At 33.7% G+C, this 17,505-nt stretch overlaps 1 protein-coding gene across 5 annotated transcripts in view; it reads right to left on the minus strand.

The window, feature by feature from the left end:
• LOC127712432 (rabphilin-3A-like) overlaps positions 1–17,505 on the minus strand; it is a 362,038-nt gene that overhangs the window by 207,304 nt on the left and 137,229 nt on the right. For all 5 annotated transcript variants that reach the window (XM_052218873.1, XM_052218870.1, XM_052218874.1 and 2 more), the window contains one exon: positions 8,684–8,839. In XM_052218873.1, coding sequence (XP_052074833.1) covers positions 8,684–8,839 — 156 coding nt within the window. The remainder of the gene's footprint in view (positions 1–8,683; positions 8,840–17,505) is intronic.

The following is a 17,505-nucleotide window of genomic DNA, read 5'->3' on the forward strand; positions in this document are numbered from 1 at the left end:
CCAGGTCACGCCACACATTTTTAAAACTAAATAACCAAATGATGATTGTGGCCAAGTTTGGTTTAATTTGGCCCAGTTGTTTCAGAGGAGAAGATTTTTGTAAAAGATTACTAAGATTTACGAAAAATGGTTAAAAATTGACTATAAAGGGCAATTACTCCTAAAGGGGTCAACTGACCATTTCGGTTATATTGACTTATTTGTAAATCTTACTTTGCTGAACATTATTGCTGTTTACAGTTTATCTCTATCTATAATAATATTCAAGATAATAACCAAAAACAGCAAAATTTCCTTAAAATTACCAATTCAGGGGCAGCAACCCAATAACGGGTTGTCCGATTCATCTGAAAATTTCAGGGCAGATAGATCTTGACCTGATGAACAATTTTACCCCATGTCAGATTTGCTTTAAATGCTTTGGTTTTTGAGTTAAAAGCCAAAAACTGAATTTTACCCCTATGTTCTATTTTTAGCCGTGGCGGCCATCTTGGTTGGTTGACCAGGTCACGCCACACATTTTTAAAACTAGATAACCAAATGATGATTGTTGCCAAGTTTGGTTTAATTTGGCCACGTAGTTTCAGAGGAGAAGATTTTTGTAAAAGATTACTAAGATTTACGAAAAATTGTTAAAAATTGACTATAAAGGGCAATAACTCCTAAAGGGGTCAACTGACCATTTCAGTCATGTTGACTTATTTATTAATCTTACTTTGCTGAACATTATTGCTGTTTACAGTTTATCTCTATCTATAACAATATTCAAGATAATAACCAAAAACAGCAAAATTTCCTTAAAATTACCAATTCAGGGGCAGCAACCCAACAACAGGTTGTTCGATTCATCTGAAAATTTCAGGGCAGATAGATCTTGACCTGATAAACAATTTTACTTCATGTCAGATTTGCTCTAAATGCTTTGGTTTTTGAGTTATAAGCCAAAAACTGCATTTTACCCCTATGTTTTATTTTTAGCTGTGGCGGCCATCTTGGTTGGTTGGCCGGGTCACGCCACACATTTTTTAAACTAGATACCCCAATGATGATTGTGGCCAAGTTTGGTTTAATTTGGCCCAGTTGTTTCAGAGGAGAAGATTTTTGTAAAAGATTACTAAGATTTACGAAAAATGGTTAAAAATTGACTATAAAGGGCAATTTCTCCTAAAGGGGTCAACTGACCATTTCGGTTATATTGACTTATTTGTAAATCTTACTTTGCTGAACATTATTGCTGTTTACAGTTTATCTCTATCTATAATAATATTCAAGATAATAACCAAAAACAGCAAAATTTCCTTAAAATTACCAATTCAGGGGCAGCAACCCAATAACGGGTTGTCCGATTCATCTGAAAATTTCAGGGCAGATAGATCTTGACCTGATGAACAATTTTACCCCATGTCAGATTTGCTCTTAATGCTTTGGTTTTTGAGTTATAAGCTAAAAACTGCATTTTACCCCTATGTTCTATTTTTAGCCGTGGCGGCCATCTTGGTTGGTTGACAGGGTCACGCCACACATTTTTAAAACTAGATACCCCAATGATGATTGTGGCCAAGTTTGGTTAAATTTGGCCCAGTAGTTTCAGAGGAGAAGATTTTTGTAAAAGTTTACGGACGACGGACGACGGACGACGGACGCAGGACGACGGACGACGGACGCAAAGTGATGAGAAAAGCTCACTTGACCTTTCAGGTCAGGTGAGCTAAAAAGGTTTCGTTAAATTCTGTTGTGTGGTTTGAGAGGAGTTGCGATGACAAAAGGTTGCAGTAGTATATTGGGCAAATAAGTTCAAAGGGGCGTAACTCCTGGAAAAAAAATTGAATCGTAATTTCCTGTCGATATGCACATCTACGTAGTATGTCCTTATTATCTACAAAGTTTCATGAAATTTTATTGTGTGGTTTCAGAGGAGTTGAGATGACAAACTGTTGCAGTAGTACATTAAAGTAAATAAGTTCAAAGGGGCGTAACTCCTAGAAAAAAAATTAAATCGTAATTTCCTGTCGATATGCACAACTACATAGTATGTCCTTATTATCTAAAAAGGTTTCGTTAAATTCTGTTGTGTGGTTTGAGAGGAGTTGTGATGACAAGAAACAGGACTGACGGACTGACGGACGGACAGACGGACGGGTCAAAAACATTATACCCTCCGCAACTCGTTGCGTGGGGTATAATTACTGTCTATTGATTACTGCTTTGTCCTCGACCGTCGACCTAGTGAACTGGCATCTTCTGCATCTAATGGACCATTATAAATCTAAACTACACAAAAGTATGATATAGATTTTTAAATATATCATCAAGAAACGGAAATTTTCCTCAAAATCTGCTCTAGCCTTGACATTTTGACCATGGTTTTTTAAAATCAATATGGCTATTTATTTCCCTAAGTTGCATTAAATCAAAGATATTAATTAAGACTCAAAAATATTTTATACCTTAAATGTTGATGCCCGTATGACGGACGGACGTCATCATATTATTAGCAAATATTTAGATTTTCCAAACTCTGCTTAAAATTCAACATTCAATATTGTATGAACCGATGTTGCTGGGAACAAAAACAACCTTGAGATAGAATTGAATAATATTGCTTCTATTTTCAAAACTTTTAATTGACATTGCTTTGGTTCATCAGATATCGGAACAATTGTTCACTTTATGGTAAAAACATACTGGGAATACAATACCCTACACTTGATAAAGTTTTGCAATATGCAAGAGTCCAGTACATATTCAAGTATGATATCAAATGTAAGCCTGTGGTATTAGTTATCTAAATATTATCAGGTTTTTATCTTTTTTGTTCACAATTCTTCTCACAATTGAAATGTATACACCTACCCCATGAAACAAAAGGCAAAAATGATAAAAAAAAAGTTCTTTCAATTGTTACCAACACCAAAAGAAAAACAAAAAACAATTGATCATTTGATGTATTTTAATAATTATTGAGGAAGTGAAAATATTTGGTAATATTATTTTCAGGTTTCAAAGCACAATTTGTAGTCAGAATATGAGAAAATTTAGAAATGAATTTTCAGACTCCCAGATTGGTCAATATTATACCATCTGAAACCTCTGATGACCAATCTGCTTTTGCTAAAACAGTTCGGTTGATCTGAATTGAATTTTGTTTTTAAAGATTTGTTATAATAAAGTAACAGATATAAAGTACAACAGCAAACTCACTATTTATTAACATGTAAAACAAAATTATACAGAAGAAAAATATTTAACTTGCTCAAAATATGAATTTAGAAAACTAATAACAAAATTTAGATAGTGACCACAATTTATAAATAGAAAAGGGAAGATATCTTAAAATGCCAAAAAGTTTATTTTGATTATTTGATTAATTAGAACACACACTTTATAGATTTAAATGATATAGATAAAATGACATATATCCTCAACCCAAGATCACACATTTAGGCGAATAAGCTTGGATCCTATTTAAAACAGGACAGGGGACTCTTGAAATATTTTCTTTCATAATGTATATACATGATCTTATTGATATTGTTTTATTTTATTTTTTTATGTTATGTCACATGCTATAAATGTAAAGTGTAATGACAATAAAGATTTGAATTGAATTGAATTGTTATAAACTCCAGACATTGGTAGTTTTAATAGGATAACTACTATGATAAATATTGAAAATACAATCCCTGCTTTCCAAAATTTCAACTAGAAACTGTGAATATTCACGAATGAACAAATTAAATACTTGACCAGAAGTATAATCTTGCAAAAAAAGGCAGTAACAATGTTCAACAGATATATTTGGAAACTATTTGGCTACAGTAATATCATTTGTGTAGTCCCAGTTTGGGGGAAAAGGACAATTTTGGATTTTCAGACCTTTTATATGGTCTTAAATTCTGTCCTTTTAAAATCAAAATATGTTTGTTGCATCGAAAGCTATTGGCTTTACCAGGACGAGGAATGGACTCCAGCGACTTATAATTTGACCATACAAAATCTTATTAAAATGGAAAATATTACCCCTACCTATGTCAAAATTTGAGCATTGTTTGGAAACTATTTCGCTATAGTAATATTTGTTGTACACAGAGAAATAAAATAACAAAAACGTTTAATTTTGGATTTGTAGTTTTTTCTGATTAAAAAATAAACTGTTAACACAGAGATATGTCTCGCCTTTTTGTTATCTTGATAATGCAAATGTTGAAATTTAAATAGCATTACTTTAACATGTAAGTTATGCAAATATTCAAAGTCAATGAACCATGACTGAAGGTGCATGGCTAAACAATCTCCATGGAAATGAGATGTGCCAATGCTTATACAACTGCATATCAAATACCATTGACTTATCATAAGTTGTTCCCTTTAAACAAACCTAAACACAAACATTAACTTGTTAACTATGTAAAAGTTTCAACGTCAATGAACCATGATAAGGGGGTGGGGCTATATAATCTCCATAGAAATGAGACTTGCAAATGCCAATACATTCGCATACCAAATATCATTGACTTAACATTAGTGGTTCCATCTTTAACTGATCTAATAACAAACTAATACATATAAACTAAGCAAAAGTTTCAAAGTCAATAGACCATGACTGAGGGGGCAGGGCCAAATAATATCCATGGAAATAAGATGTGCCAATGCTAATACAACTGCATACCAAATATCATTGACCTACCACTAGTGGTTCACCATAAACTAGACCTAATCACAAACTAATACATTGTTGACGCCGCCGCCGACGCCGGAAACAGCATACCTATGTCTCGCTTTTTGACTCCGTCAAGGCGAGACGAAAAATGATATCATAAATATTCATCTAATATCAAATTGGTTTTGTCAACTTCACAAGCTTTTGGCTATTATAAATGCCACAATGTATTTTTGTCTTTTATACCCTATAGATCTTTTTTTCTCTTTAACAATTAAAATCAAATGAAAAGGCTAAAATTCTCTCCTAACCTTGATAATTTGAGCAAAGATATAAAATGTGACTAATCAAGGATTAAATTAACACAACTTAATAATGTTTTGGATTTATATCAGATTGTCAAAAGCCACTTTTTGTAATCACATGCTTAAGAAAACTAACCTTCCTGGATTTTCATTATTCCTGATTATCTCCATAATTTTTTTTCTGGATAATGAATACTTATGTTAACATAGAATTGTATGACTTTTAAATAAAAAAAGAACTTTGATCAATTCTACTAGGAGATTAATTGAATATAATACCCCAACGCCAAAAAAAATATACATGTGTGTTTAAATCAACCAACTTTTTGAGGGAGAGAAAGTATTTTCAATTTTGAAGTAATTTACGCTGAGAATCAATCAAAGATGTGGGTTTTATAGAACTCCAATACATTACTGATTCATCAAGACCATCAATTTCTATGTGAATACACACTCTGCATTGAAGACCCATTGGTGGCCTTCGGCTGTTGTCTGCTCTATGGTCGGGTTGTTGTCTCTTTGACACATTCCCCATTTCCATTCTCAATTTTATTTTTACATTTAGATCTCAGAAAGGTAAAAAGGTCAAAATTTGGGATAATTTGAATATTTGGAAATATGATATCGTCCGTTTGTTTTAATTCTACCGTTACAATAATGGCTTTGCACAATCTTATCTTCCTAGATGCGTTGAATATAAATATTTTATTAAAGTGACAGAAATTTGAACAAAATTAATATTTAGTTTGATGATTTCAAGCCATTCTCAGTCGAAATAATACATTTATGCTCAAACTTGCATGGGTAAGGGTTAATGTGATCCTTTTAAATAAGATTTTGTTTGAAATAAAAATTCACCTCTAGGCTCATAAGACGCCAATTACATATTTTCACTGAAGAAATAAATTAGTCTTTGGGATTACATGAGCATTTTCAGTTCAAACGGATTTAAACGACAAAATTTGAAACAAATCTGAACTTGTCCGTTTTTTCAAAGTCTGTAGATACACAAATTGCTTGGAACAATCTAGAGTAATAATAATGTATCTGTTTTGATATGGATGCAAGTAATTTGAAGCAAAACATTGTCTAGATATGTGATTTTCTTTTTCATGTTTTTGGTCAAATTTGCAAGGGGTGGGAGAAGTATTTTGCATTGCCATACTATTTTGTACAATAAAATAACAGATTAATTTGGAAATCATACTGTAAAATACATTGTTACATGCAAGAAGGCCAAATCTTTTTGAGTCAACATACTTTATGTTATTTCAAAAGGAGAAAAATGACAAAACTTGAGAAGGTATGGACAATCTGTTAATCCTAAATTTTCCTCTAACGCGACATATATATCATTATGCAAGCCAGACGGTTGAATATACATCTGTTGCATGTTAATACAACCGACATATACCAAACTATTGTTTAGTTGAACGATTAAAGGGGTTTAGTGTTTGAAATTAATTGTCTACAGTTGAAATATGTTGGGGTTGGGGTAATACTTTCAATATTTTTAGGTTTTACTTTTTTAAAATTACCCAGTTCTAGTGTTCATCAGAAAACTTAAACAGTGTTCTATAGAATAGAAACCATGAAATTAATGATGAAAAAATATTTGGGTAAAACACTTTAAATAAGGCAACAAATGGGAAAATCTGCAATCTGAAAATTTCATCTTCTTCGTATTCTGACAACAAACGTTGCTTCAAATATATGCAGTTAAACAATAAGTATCAGAATACATCAAATTTTCGATAAGGGTTTGTTTATAATTTATTCATTTGAGAACATCGAATACACGTGTGTTTTAGCATTTTTCATGGGGTATGTGTACATATTTCATTTGTGAGAAGAATTGTGAACAACAAAGCTGAAAACCTGATAATAGTGAGAAAGCTAATACCCTGGGTTTTCATGTGATACCATACTCGTTCGTTATGCCCGTGTCTGTAGTGGCGTTTTGGATTTCAATGAGCGTAAATTATGTATTACTGGTAAATTATTAAGTCAGGGATTTCGTTATCACAAATTACTTAAAACCTTTTCTAAATTCTTCCATAGATACAAAGATTTGGTTTGCAAGTTTGGCTGTACCTGTAAAAAACTTATTTCAGACGGAATAGCACATCCGAAATTTTACGGTGATGTTCTTTACCGAGTCCGGAAATTTATATACGATCCGGGTAAACTTATCAATCCTTTAAATTAACTTATTTTAAAAGGTTACCAATACAACATTGTAATTAGATCTTTGAATATTGTTTTTATTGGTATAAAAAAATAAATATTGATTTTGTTATCAGTAAATTAAAATCATACTAAATAGTTTTGTTATACACATATGCACTTTAACGGTACTACAGTCTGTCGCTACTTTTATTTTGTCATTGCACAAGGTCATGTTTTTCTCTGACTTTTAATGATGTCTTTACACTAAATCCATTGGATGTGTACTGATTGATATTTTAGTCTTAGATACATGATTTTTTTTATTAGTTGTTATTGGCTTTGAAATAGCTGTCAGTAACTGCGAGTACTCTCAGATCTGTACTTAGTGTCCTTTTTGTTGTTAGGGATGAGGGATGGATTAATAACCTTCCTTGTCCGGTCTGTGTTTATGTTTGATGTTTTTTCTGCTTTGTATCGATCTGATGAGTTCAGTTTTTTTCAACTGATTCTTATAGTTTGTTCTTATGTTGTGCTGTAACACCACTGTCCCAGTTTAGGGGGGGGGGGAGTTGAGCGCTCACAAACATGTTTAACCCCGCCACATTCTGTATGTGCCTGTCCCAAGTCAGGAGCCCGTAGTTCAGTGGTTGTCGTTGGTTCATGTCTGTTTTTGTTTTTCGTAAATTGTTTTGTTATAAATTAGGCCGTTAGTTTTCTCAATTGAATTTTCTCATATTTTTCATGATGGGGCCTTTCATAGCCGACTATACGGTATGGTTTTTTCTCATTGTTGAAGGCCGTACGGTTGCCTATAATTGCTTACATCCACTTTGTTTGAACTTTGGTGGATAGTTGTCTCATTGGCAATCATACCTCATCTCCTTATTTCTATATTGTATATGTACTGAACTCTTGCAAATTTGTAGATATCATCAAGTTTATAGAGTTGGATTCCCAGTACTTTATGTCCGTCAACTTTAATTTGGTGGCCAAATTTGATCTTTTTGTGGCTCCATATTCAATAATGTTAACTAATATCATAACTAACACTGTGCAAAGTTTCATACTTTTACAAGACAGTGATCAATTATGCCAATATATTGGATATTGCTGCTAGGCTAGTTGTTGACTATATATACGTCTGTCATATTTCTTGGTTTATTGTTTTTAGCATAAATTAGGCAGTTGTTTTTTTCTTTTTAATTGATTTCCAAATTTGTCACGCCAGGGCCTTGTAAAGCTTACTATACGTTTTTTGTTTTGCTCAATGTTGAAGGCCATACAGTGACCTATAGATTTTACCATCCTTGTCCTTTAGTCTCTGGTGGATAGTTGTCTCATCAGCAATCTGCCACATTTTCTTAGTTTTATTCTAAAGTACAGCTGTCTAGTTATTTTTCATTGACTTTCGCATAAGTCACTAGTGTTTCTGTTGTACAATGGACCACGAATGTTTAAGTGATAAATAAAGATAAAATTCAGTCTTTGGCAAAATAAGTAAAATAAATTTACTGCAAAGTAAAAGTCTGACGTCATTAATAAATCTTACTAGCATCACTTTCTGGTGATGATGGTGGATTGTCTATATCATCATGACTGTACTTGTTAAATGCCATATCGATGTCCCGATCTTCTTCATTTTTCTTCTTCAGAGGTAATGGCAAAACTCGAGGCGGGTTTACATGTGAATTTTTTCTGTTAAAATCTGTAAAGAAATCAAACTAGAAATGAAATGAAAAAACAATGTAACAGCTGTAATTACTAAGTTTGTATCATGTTGATTCGTGTACTATGATTATCATAATTGAGATGCCTTCCATTTCATGATAAGTATGGGAAAGGGAAATTTTAAAGCTTATTACGGTGAATACAATGGGGTATTTTTATTTGTAATTTCGTGTTGCTTTGGGTTTTGTGAACTAGTTTGTCTTAATATCGTCTTTCATTTAGTTTACCCTTGTGTTGTCACTTTCTCTTGACTTGTGAATTTTCTATGTCCCCTTGGTATCTTCAGTTGCCACTTTTGTGTTTATTAAAGTGGCATTATCTGTCATTTAAATTTATGCTCAACAAATGACTCAAAATCTCAAATTTGATTTATTACATAAAGTATCAATGTTTTGAATGAATTTTGGACTGAATGCTATCCAAGGCTGTGCTGATATGGATATAAACAATGATAGAAATTTCATAGAAATCCAACTAGATATATAGGTGTGCATATCCACCAACTTTTGAAAATCTCAATGGGGGTTAAAGTGTGAAAACCTCCTCGAAATTCATCTGATAAGAATTCCTTTATTAGCAGAGGTGTTATCTTCTCAGGTTTTGAACAAGGACAAACACTCAAAATACATAAAGTATTCTTAGTGTACAGGAATGATCTTCTACAAAAGAGTTATGAAGCATTACTGCATCATGCTTACTGCAGAGTGCTATTTTTAGCATACAACAACTCAATTTTCTTCATCTTCTTTATGTATACAATATTCCATCAACATCCGATGATTACATACTGTTGCATACGTAGACTATTTATAAAACAATTTACCCCAAATTAAACAGAAAATAATTATTTAGTGCAATGAAAATATCAAATTTGTGATTAAAACTATACACAATCTTAATTTATGTTATTAAATGATAGTACAGAGAACAGCAGGAGTGAGCTGTCCACTGAAGTTATCAACTGATGATGCCTGAACAAGTACCATAGGAAGCTGATTCCACTTTGGTATTGTGTACGGAAAGTATGAGTGTTTGTTTGAGTCCTTGGATGTATATATGTGCCTGTGTGTGAGTGTATAGTTTTTCCTGGTTCTTGAGTCTACCTGTATGAGTGTGTCAGATGGAATAGCAACACGATGGTATGATATCTTATACATCATTACCAATCTTGTGCGTAGCCTGCGTTCTGCTAGTGATACAAATTTTAATGTGGTAAGCATATTTGTAAAGCTACTTGTATTGTGATATTTGTCGCCGATATATCCTTTGTATTTTTGGCGTATCATGCTGTTAATTTCAACAGCTTGTATCTGAAAAACGAAAACGGTTACCCCCTTTTTTTATTTTATTTTCTGATGTATTTTTACAAGCAGAATCCACATGTAAAATTTTTAAAAAATCTGTGGAGTAGTTGATTACGCACACTTCGCCTTAAATGTTTTTTTTCGGCATCGAAACCTTCCGATGGATGATCCACTTTTCTATCAATACCGGTATTTACTTGAATCATCTTTGGCGTGTGCCATAAATAGAAGCCATATCGAGTAATTAATATTCGTTTACTTGTTGTTTGTTCAATCAAACTATTATCACTTGTTAATTAGCATTTGGCCACGATAAAAATCGACATATGATAGCTATGTCGGACGGTCAAACCATTTTCAACAGCTCTGGTTTTCAATAAATTCCAGATGGATATTGACTGTTTATGCAAATTTCGTCAATTCGACGTACAAAAAGTTCTGATGAGAAAAAGGAAAATAATCGGATTCCTGAAAAAAGCTGAGTTATTATTGACATGTGGCGACTAGGCATAGTTCATTCAACTTTTCATTAATATATCTACGACTGAAACGACTTAAAAACAATTAAAGATTAAAATACCACTCGAATGAAACACGGATTTTAAGTAATTCCGGTATGTCAATCGGTTGACTGCTCATAATGCAAAATGCAACTCTATCGAACGTTTTGAAAACCAACAAAAACACACCGTTCCATTCTTTACTGCCCAGTGTCAATGAATAACAAAAAAAAACAACAACAAAAAACACAGAATATCACAAATAGAAGAAGAAAGAATTCCACTTTTCGGGATTTTTATGATGAAGTATTTACCCCCACGTAGAAAATAAATGGCTATTGCCTGATACCATTAAAGGCACTAAGGCACTGCCTTTAAAAACCGGGAAGTCCATAAAACCGACAAAATCAATCGTTACCAACCAACAGAACGAGTGAAAAACAACTGTCATATTCCGAAGAAAATGGTGGGTTAAACCTGGTTTTATAGCTAGATAAACCTCCCATTTGTATGACAGTTGTTTATTTTTCCGTAATACTGACAAAATTGGGTAAGCAAACCAAATAGACATAATAGGTAAAACATACATCACAACTGAATAAATAAACTGTTGACACAGAGATATGTCTCGCCTGTCCGCATTAAATTCAGAAAAAGACAATCTAATGAACAGCAACATTGCTTATTAATTTAAAGTCGTTTGACCATGATCTTGTGGGCAGGGCATAGAAATGGTCGACAAACTGAGATGTACTGATAGTAATGCAACTTTATACAAAATATCATTGACCTGTCACAAGCAGTTCTTATCAAACTGACTTAAGCAGAAACTTAACATTGAAAATTGCTTATTACTTCAAAGTCACTGGACCATGACCTAGGGGGCAAGGCCTAAAAATAGTCGTCAAACTGATATGTACTGATAGTAAAGCAACTTCATACAAAATATCATTGATGTTTCACAAGTAGATCCTATCAAACTAACTCAAGCAGAACACTTAACATTGAAAATTGCTTATTAATTCAAAGTCACTTGACCATGTCCTAGGAGCCAAGGCCTTAAAATAGTCGTCAAACTGATATGTACTGATAGTAATGCAACTTCATACAAAATATCATTGATCTATCACAAGTAGATCCTATCAAACTAACTCAAGCAGAAAACTTAACATTGAAAATTGCTTATTTATTCAAAGTCACTGGACCATGACTAAGAGGCTGAGCCTCAGAATAGTCGTCAAACTGATATGTACTGATAGTAATGCAACTTCATATTAAATATCAATGATCTATCACAAGTAGTTCATATTAAACTTACTGAAGCAGAAAACTTTAACATTGAACATTGCTAGTTAATTCAAAGTTGCTGGACCATGACCTAGGGGGCAGGGCATCGAAATAGTCGTCAAACTGATATGTATTGATAGTAATGCAACTTTATATTAAATATTAATGATCTATCACAAGCAGTTCCTATCAAACTTACTTAAGTAGAAAACTTAACAATTGTAGACGCCACCGCCGCCGGAAAAGCAATCCCTATGTCTCGCTTTCCGCTACTTTCGTCGCCAGCGAGACAAAAAATTCAAACAAACATACTGATTAATATAACAAAGACGCCATAAAAAAAAAATGATTGCTGAAGTTGATTGTAAATTGGACAAAGACGCCAACAAAATAATGTTTGCAGTTGATGGTAGAATGAAAAAGACGGCGATAAAGAAGTTTTTTTTTTGTATTTGATAGTGCATACCGTATACAGTAAACACTTTGTCGATAAAGTACAAATTACTAGTAAGTAAAATATAAAAACAAGGGTAACCAAAAGAAACATAACAATAAAAACCTCTTAAATCCCAATCGCACCTCAGGTTCTGTCTGCACTAGGAACGCACAAAGTCAAAACTCAAATAGCGGGATGGTCTTTGACAAAACCCTGGTTAATCAATCTTTTGCTCAGACACCAATGACGTTCTACAAAGTCTAAGTAGCAGCTGCAAGCTCTTGAATATCGTATGAGTTGAAAATGGATACTCCATACGCAGGTGAAGTTGGTATATTGCTGTTAAGGTGAGGAAAATGTATATTTTCAAAATTGAAATCGTCTCGTTTGTCATAGATTTTGGAATTGAGATGACCGCAGTAGTCATTAAGGCATATGTCTAGAAATGAGGCGGAGAAGGCTGTATCTGTGGTTTCTTTAATCTTTAGATCAGGAGGAAATTTTAATGGGATCCAATCAGAAAAGTTTGTATTGTTAATGGAAAGGACATCATCAATGTACCTGTATGTGAAATTAAATGATCTAGCTTCTTTGGCCTTCTTGTCAATGAAGATCGGTTAGAAGAAGTGTACATTTGGTTCCCATAGGAAACCCGACAATCTGCTTTTATTCTGCCTCCAAATTCAACAAAAATGCTGTCAATAAGGAACTCTAGCGTACTGATCACTTGTTCTTCGGTGTAGTATGTTTTATTTCAGGGCTCATTTTTAACAAAATATTCAGAATTATATTCCAAAACAACAAATTTGAAACGTATATTACCATTTTTATGGAAGAAAGTATTTTGGATTATTTCTTTAAGATGGATTTTTCATATGGTATGGTGGTATAAAGAGTGTGAAAATTGAAGGTTTTGGTAGAATTTATTTCAGAGAATAATCACAGGGTAAAATTTTATAGAAATTTTTTTGAGTTCTTAAGAACCCACGTATGGTTAATGCCACTACGCGAGTAAACAGTGTCACAGTATTTCCGTAATCCCTCTTTCACTGCGGACAACATGTTTATTAATTTAACGGACAATTCCTTGGAAGAACATGCAGATCAGCCGGCAAAGTACTGTTGATTGTATGGATCTTTGTGAAGTTAAGGTATTCAATTCCAGAAAGGTAAATCTTCAGATTTGTTGCTCATTGAAATATTCAATGAGGCAATGAAGGACTTACGTTTTGCCAAGATTTCATCCTTACAAAAAGTTACGTTTTTGTACGTGGGATTACCAGAGTGTTCATTTATTCCTTATTCTTTGATAAGAATATATTTCTTTGTAAGTTCAACTGTCTCATTGTATAAATAAAAAAGCTATTGTTCTGTATGGAGGTGTATTCAATGAGACCTTTAAATTTCTCCGTGAAAAGCCAATCATTCATTGATTAATTTAGCTGAACAAACTATTGAACTCCCAGTGACGAAAATACATGTAACAATACTAAATAAGGACACACAAAACTGTATTTGATGTTGTATTTATTCAACATCAACTAATTTGTTGTTTAGTGGGTTACTAGATTACATTAGGGAAATGTTCAATGCATTTGCAATTTGCTATGTCAGCCTCAAGTTTTTCACTATAAAAACATAATACACGGATATAATTTAACTGATGTATGCACAAATTATCACTAAATTGTCTACTGTTTTTCATAATATTTTACAAATGTTTTATTTTTTAATGTGTTCAATAACACTGTTTATAAACAGAATAAAGTAAATTTCTGACATAATATTTTGCAATGTTCCTATTGAAATTTGTGACTTCCAAACTTTTTTAATTTGTGTTTAACCAATAAAAAACTTGTTCAACTCTTTATACCACCATTCCCCATGTCAAATTGAAAAATCGTCTAAAAGAATTAATCCACAATGCTTTTTAATATAAAAATGGTAGCATGCGCTATAAATTTATTGCTTTGGGATACCTTACGACATATTTCGTTAATAGTGAGCAAAAAGATTAAACATGCCACACCGAGGAACAAGTGATCAGTATGCTGGAGTTTCTTATTGACAACATATTTGTTGAATTTGGAGGTAGACTTTTTCAACAAATTGTCGCATTCCTATTTTCATAAGAGTCGGAGTTCCTTCAGACACTTGTCAAAAACAAGAAGATTAAAGAAGCCAGATCATCTAATTTCACATTCAGATATATTGATGATGTTCTTTCAATCTAAACTTTTCTGATTGGGTTCCATTAATATGTCCTCCCGAACTAGAAATTAAAGAAACAACAGAAACGCCTTCCTCCGCCTCATTTCTAGACTTATACCTCGAATTTTACATAAGCGGTAATCTCACTACCAGATTCTATGACAAACGAAACGATTTAAATTTTGAAATTATAAATTTTCTCCACCTTAGCAGCAATATACCAACTTCACCTGCATATGGGATATACATTTCCCAACTCATACGGTATTCAAGAGCTTGCAGTTGCGGATCAACTGGAGTATACGGAAGAAATAGTTCTCGTCAGCGGATTATTATGAGTGAATCGGCATTACATTTAATGGCTAATACGGACACATGGACACATCGACACATTGACACATCGACACATCGACATATCGACACATCGACACATCGACATATAGACACATCGACACATCAACATTTAGACACATCGACACATCGACATATAGACACATCGACACATCGACATATAGACACATCGACACATCGACACATTGACATTTTGAATTACTAGAATCTCAAATATTTGTTTGTTTGTTTGTTTTGTTTTGCTACGTAGGTAGTGTCAATTGGCAAACTAACGCCGTAGGCTATGTCAAAGAGCAATATAGCGCATTAGGCTGTGTATAAGAGCAATGAAAGTTAGGGTTAAGGTTAGAGTAAGGGTTAGGGTTAGGGCTAGGGTTAGGGTAAAGGTAAGGGTAAGGGTAAGGGTTAGGGTTCATATTATGGTTTAGCCTTATCCTGCATCGTAGGTTTTTGCAAATTGTACTATAGCTACGTAGGTAGTGGCAATAGGCAAACTAGCACCGTGGTCTGTGACTTACATCAATCTTACGCTGTAAGCTGTGATAATTAGCAATCTATCGACGTAAGCTACAAATGGCAATGTATCGCCGTAGGCTACATTCAACTGCTTTGGTTGTTCAAAAGGCAATCTAACGCCGTAGGCTACATACAACTACGTTGGTTGTTTCAAATGGCAATTTAACGCCGTAGACTATGTCAAAGAGCAATCTAGCGCCGTTGGCTGTGTCAAAGAGCAATCTAGCGCCGTAAGCTGTGTCAAAGAGGCAATCTAGCACCGTAGGCTGTGTATAAGAGCAATCTTAGTTAAGGTTAATGTTAGGGCAATCTAACGCCGTAGGCTATGTCTGAAAGCAATCTAGCGCCGTAGGCTGTGTCAAAGAGCAATCTAGCGCCGTAGGCTGTGTATAAGAGCCATCTTAGTAAGGGTTAAGGTTAGGGTTAAGGTAAGGGTTAGAGTTAGGGTTAGGGTTTGGGTTAGGTTAGGGTTTATGTTAAGGTTAGGGTTAGGATTAGGGTTAGGGTTTATGTTAGGATTAGGGTTAGGTTATGGTTCATGTTAGGGTTTAGCGTTATCTTGTACCATAGGTTTTTTCAAAGTGTACTACAGCTATATCTCAGATATTTGTTTGTTTGTTAGTTTTGTTTTGCTACGTAGGTAGTGTCAAACATCAATCTTACGCCGTAGGCAGTGTTAATTAGCAATCTACCGCCGTATAAGCTACATACAATTACGTTGTTTGTGTCAAATGGCAATCTAACGCTGTAGGCTACATACAACTACATTGGTTGTGTCAAATGGCAATCTAACGCCGTAGGCTACATACAACGACGTTAGTTGTGTCAAATGGCAATCTAACGCCGAAGCTATATCAAAAAGCAATCTAGCGCCGTAAGCTGTGTATAAGAGCACTCTTAGTTAGGGTTCAGGTTAGGGTGAGGGTTTATGTTAGGGTTTAGCATTATCTTGTACCATAGGTGTTTTAAAAGTGTACTACAGCTATATCTAAGAATTCATGTACCGATACAAATTTGGATTTTCAAATGGTGACATTTTTTATAATTTTATTGAAGACGTTGCTACCTTTTCACCAGTTACAGTTTCTTCAACTTTCTCAAGTATTGTCTAATATACAATTAATAGTCATTAAAAATGTCGATGTGTCGATGTGTCGATATGTCGATGTGTCGATGTGTCTATGTGTCGAGGTGTCTATGTGTCGAGGTGTCTATGTGTCTGTCATTTGAGACTACGTTTCAGGAATCGATATAATATTTGATACAACATTCATATCATTGCAGATGTATGAATATGTAATTGGGTTAGGAACTACTTCTACCGTATATTACAGTTGAGCCGCAGTTGCTACTCCGACTTTACAAAACGTTACAAGTGTCTGAGCAGAAAGTTGATGAACCAGGGTTATGTCAAAGAACGTCTCCTCCTTTTTCTAAAAAATTCATCGGATGATGCCAAGACCTTGTTGATAAATATTTCATATCAACTTCACAAATAATACATGATGGTCTTGAAGTATAGATTCTACGTACTGACGTTGTTTATCATCTTAATTATGTGTTAAAGTGTTCTTTTTATTTGTTTTCGTTTATTTTTAACCTTTACTGTTTAGTCCATGTTTGGTAATGTCCTTTTGGCGTGGCTCAGTATTTATACATCCCGCCACCCCTCGTTGTCAATATAATGGAATTTTATGCGACTGTCATACAAGTGAGAGGTTTAGCTAGCTACATGTATAAAACCAGGTTGAATCCACCATTTGCTACATAAGGAAATTTCTGTACCAAGTCAGGAATATGACAGTTGTTTTCCATTCATTTGATGTGTTTGAGCTTTTGATTTTGCCAATTGTGAAGGAACTTTCCGTTTTGAATTTTCCTTGGAGTTCGGTATTTTTGTTATTTTACTTTTTTTTCAAAATGACAATGTTTATAATTAGTTACCAACTATAAGCCATTTCGCCTGTCCTAAATTTATTCCCTCTAACGTCAATCAACATAAAAGAATATTTTATTGCTTTCTAATCCAACAATAAAG

Source organism: Mytilus californianus, unplaced genomic scaffold (assembly GCF_021869535.1).
Source record: "Mytilus californianus isolate M0D057914Y unplaced genomic scaffold, xbMytCali1.0.p SCAF_8, whole genome shotgun sequence".
NCBI lineage: Eukaryota > Metazoa > Mollusca > Bivalvia > Mytilida > Mytilidae > Mytilus > Mytilus californianus.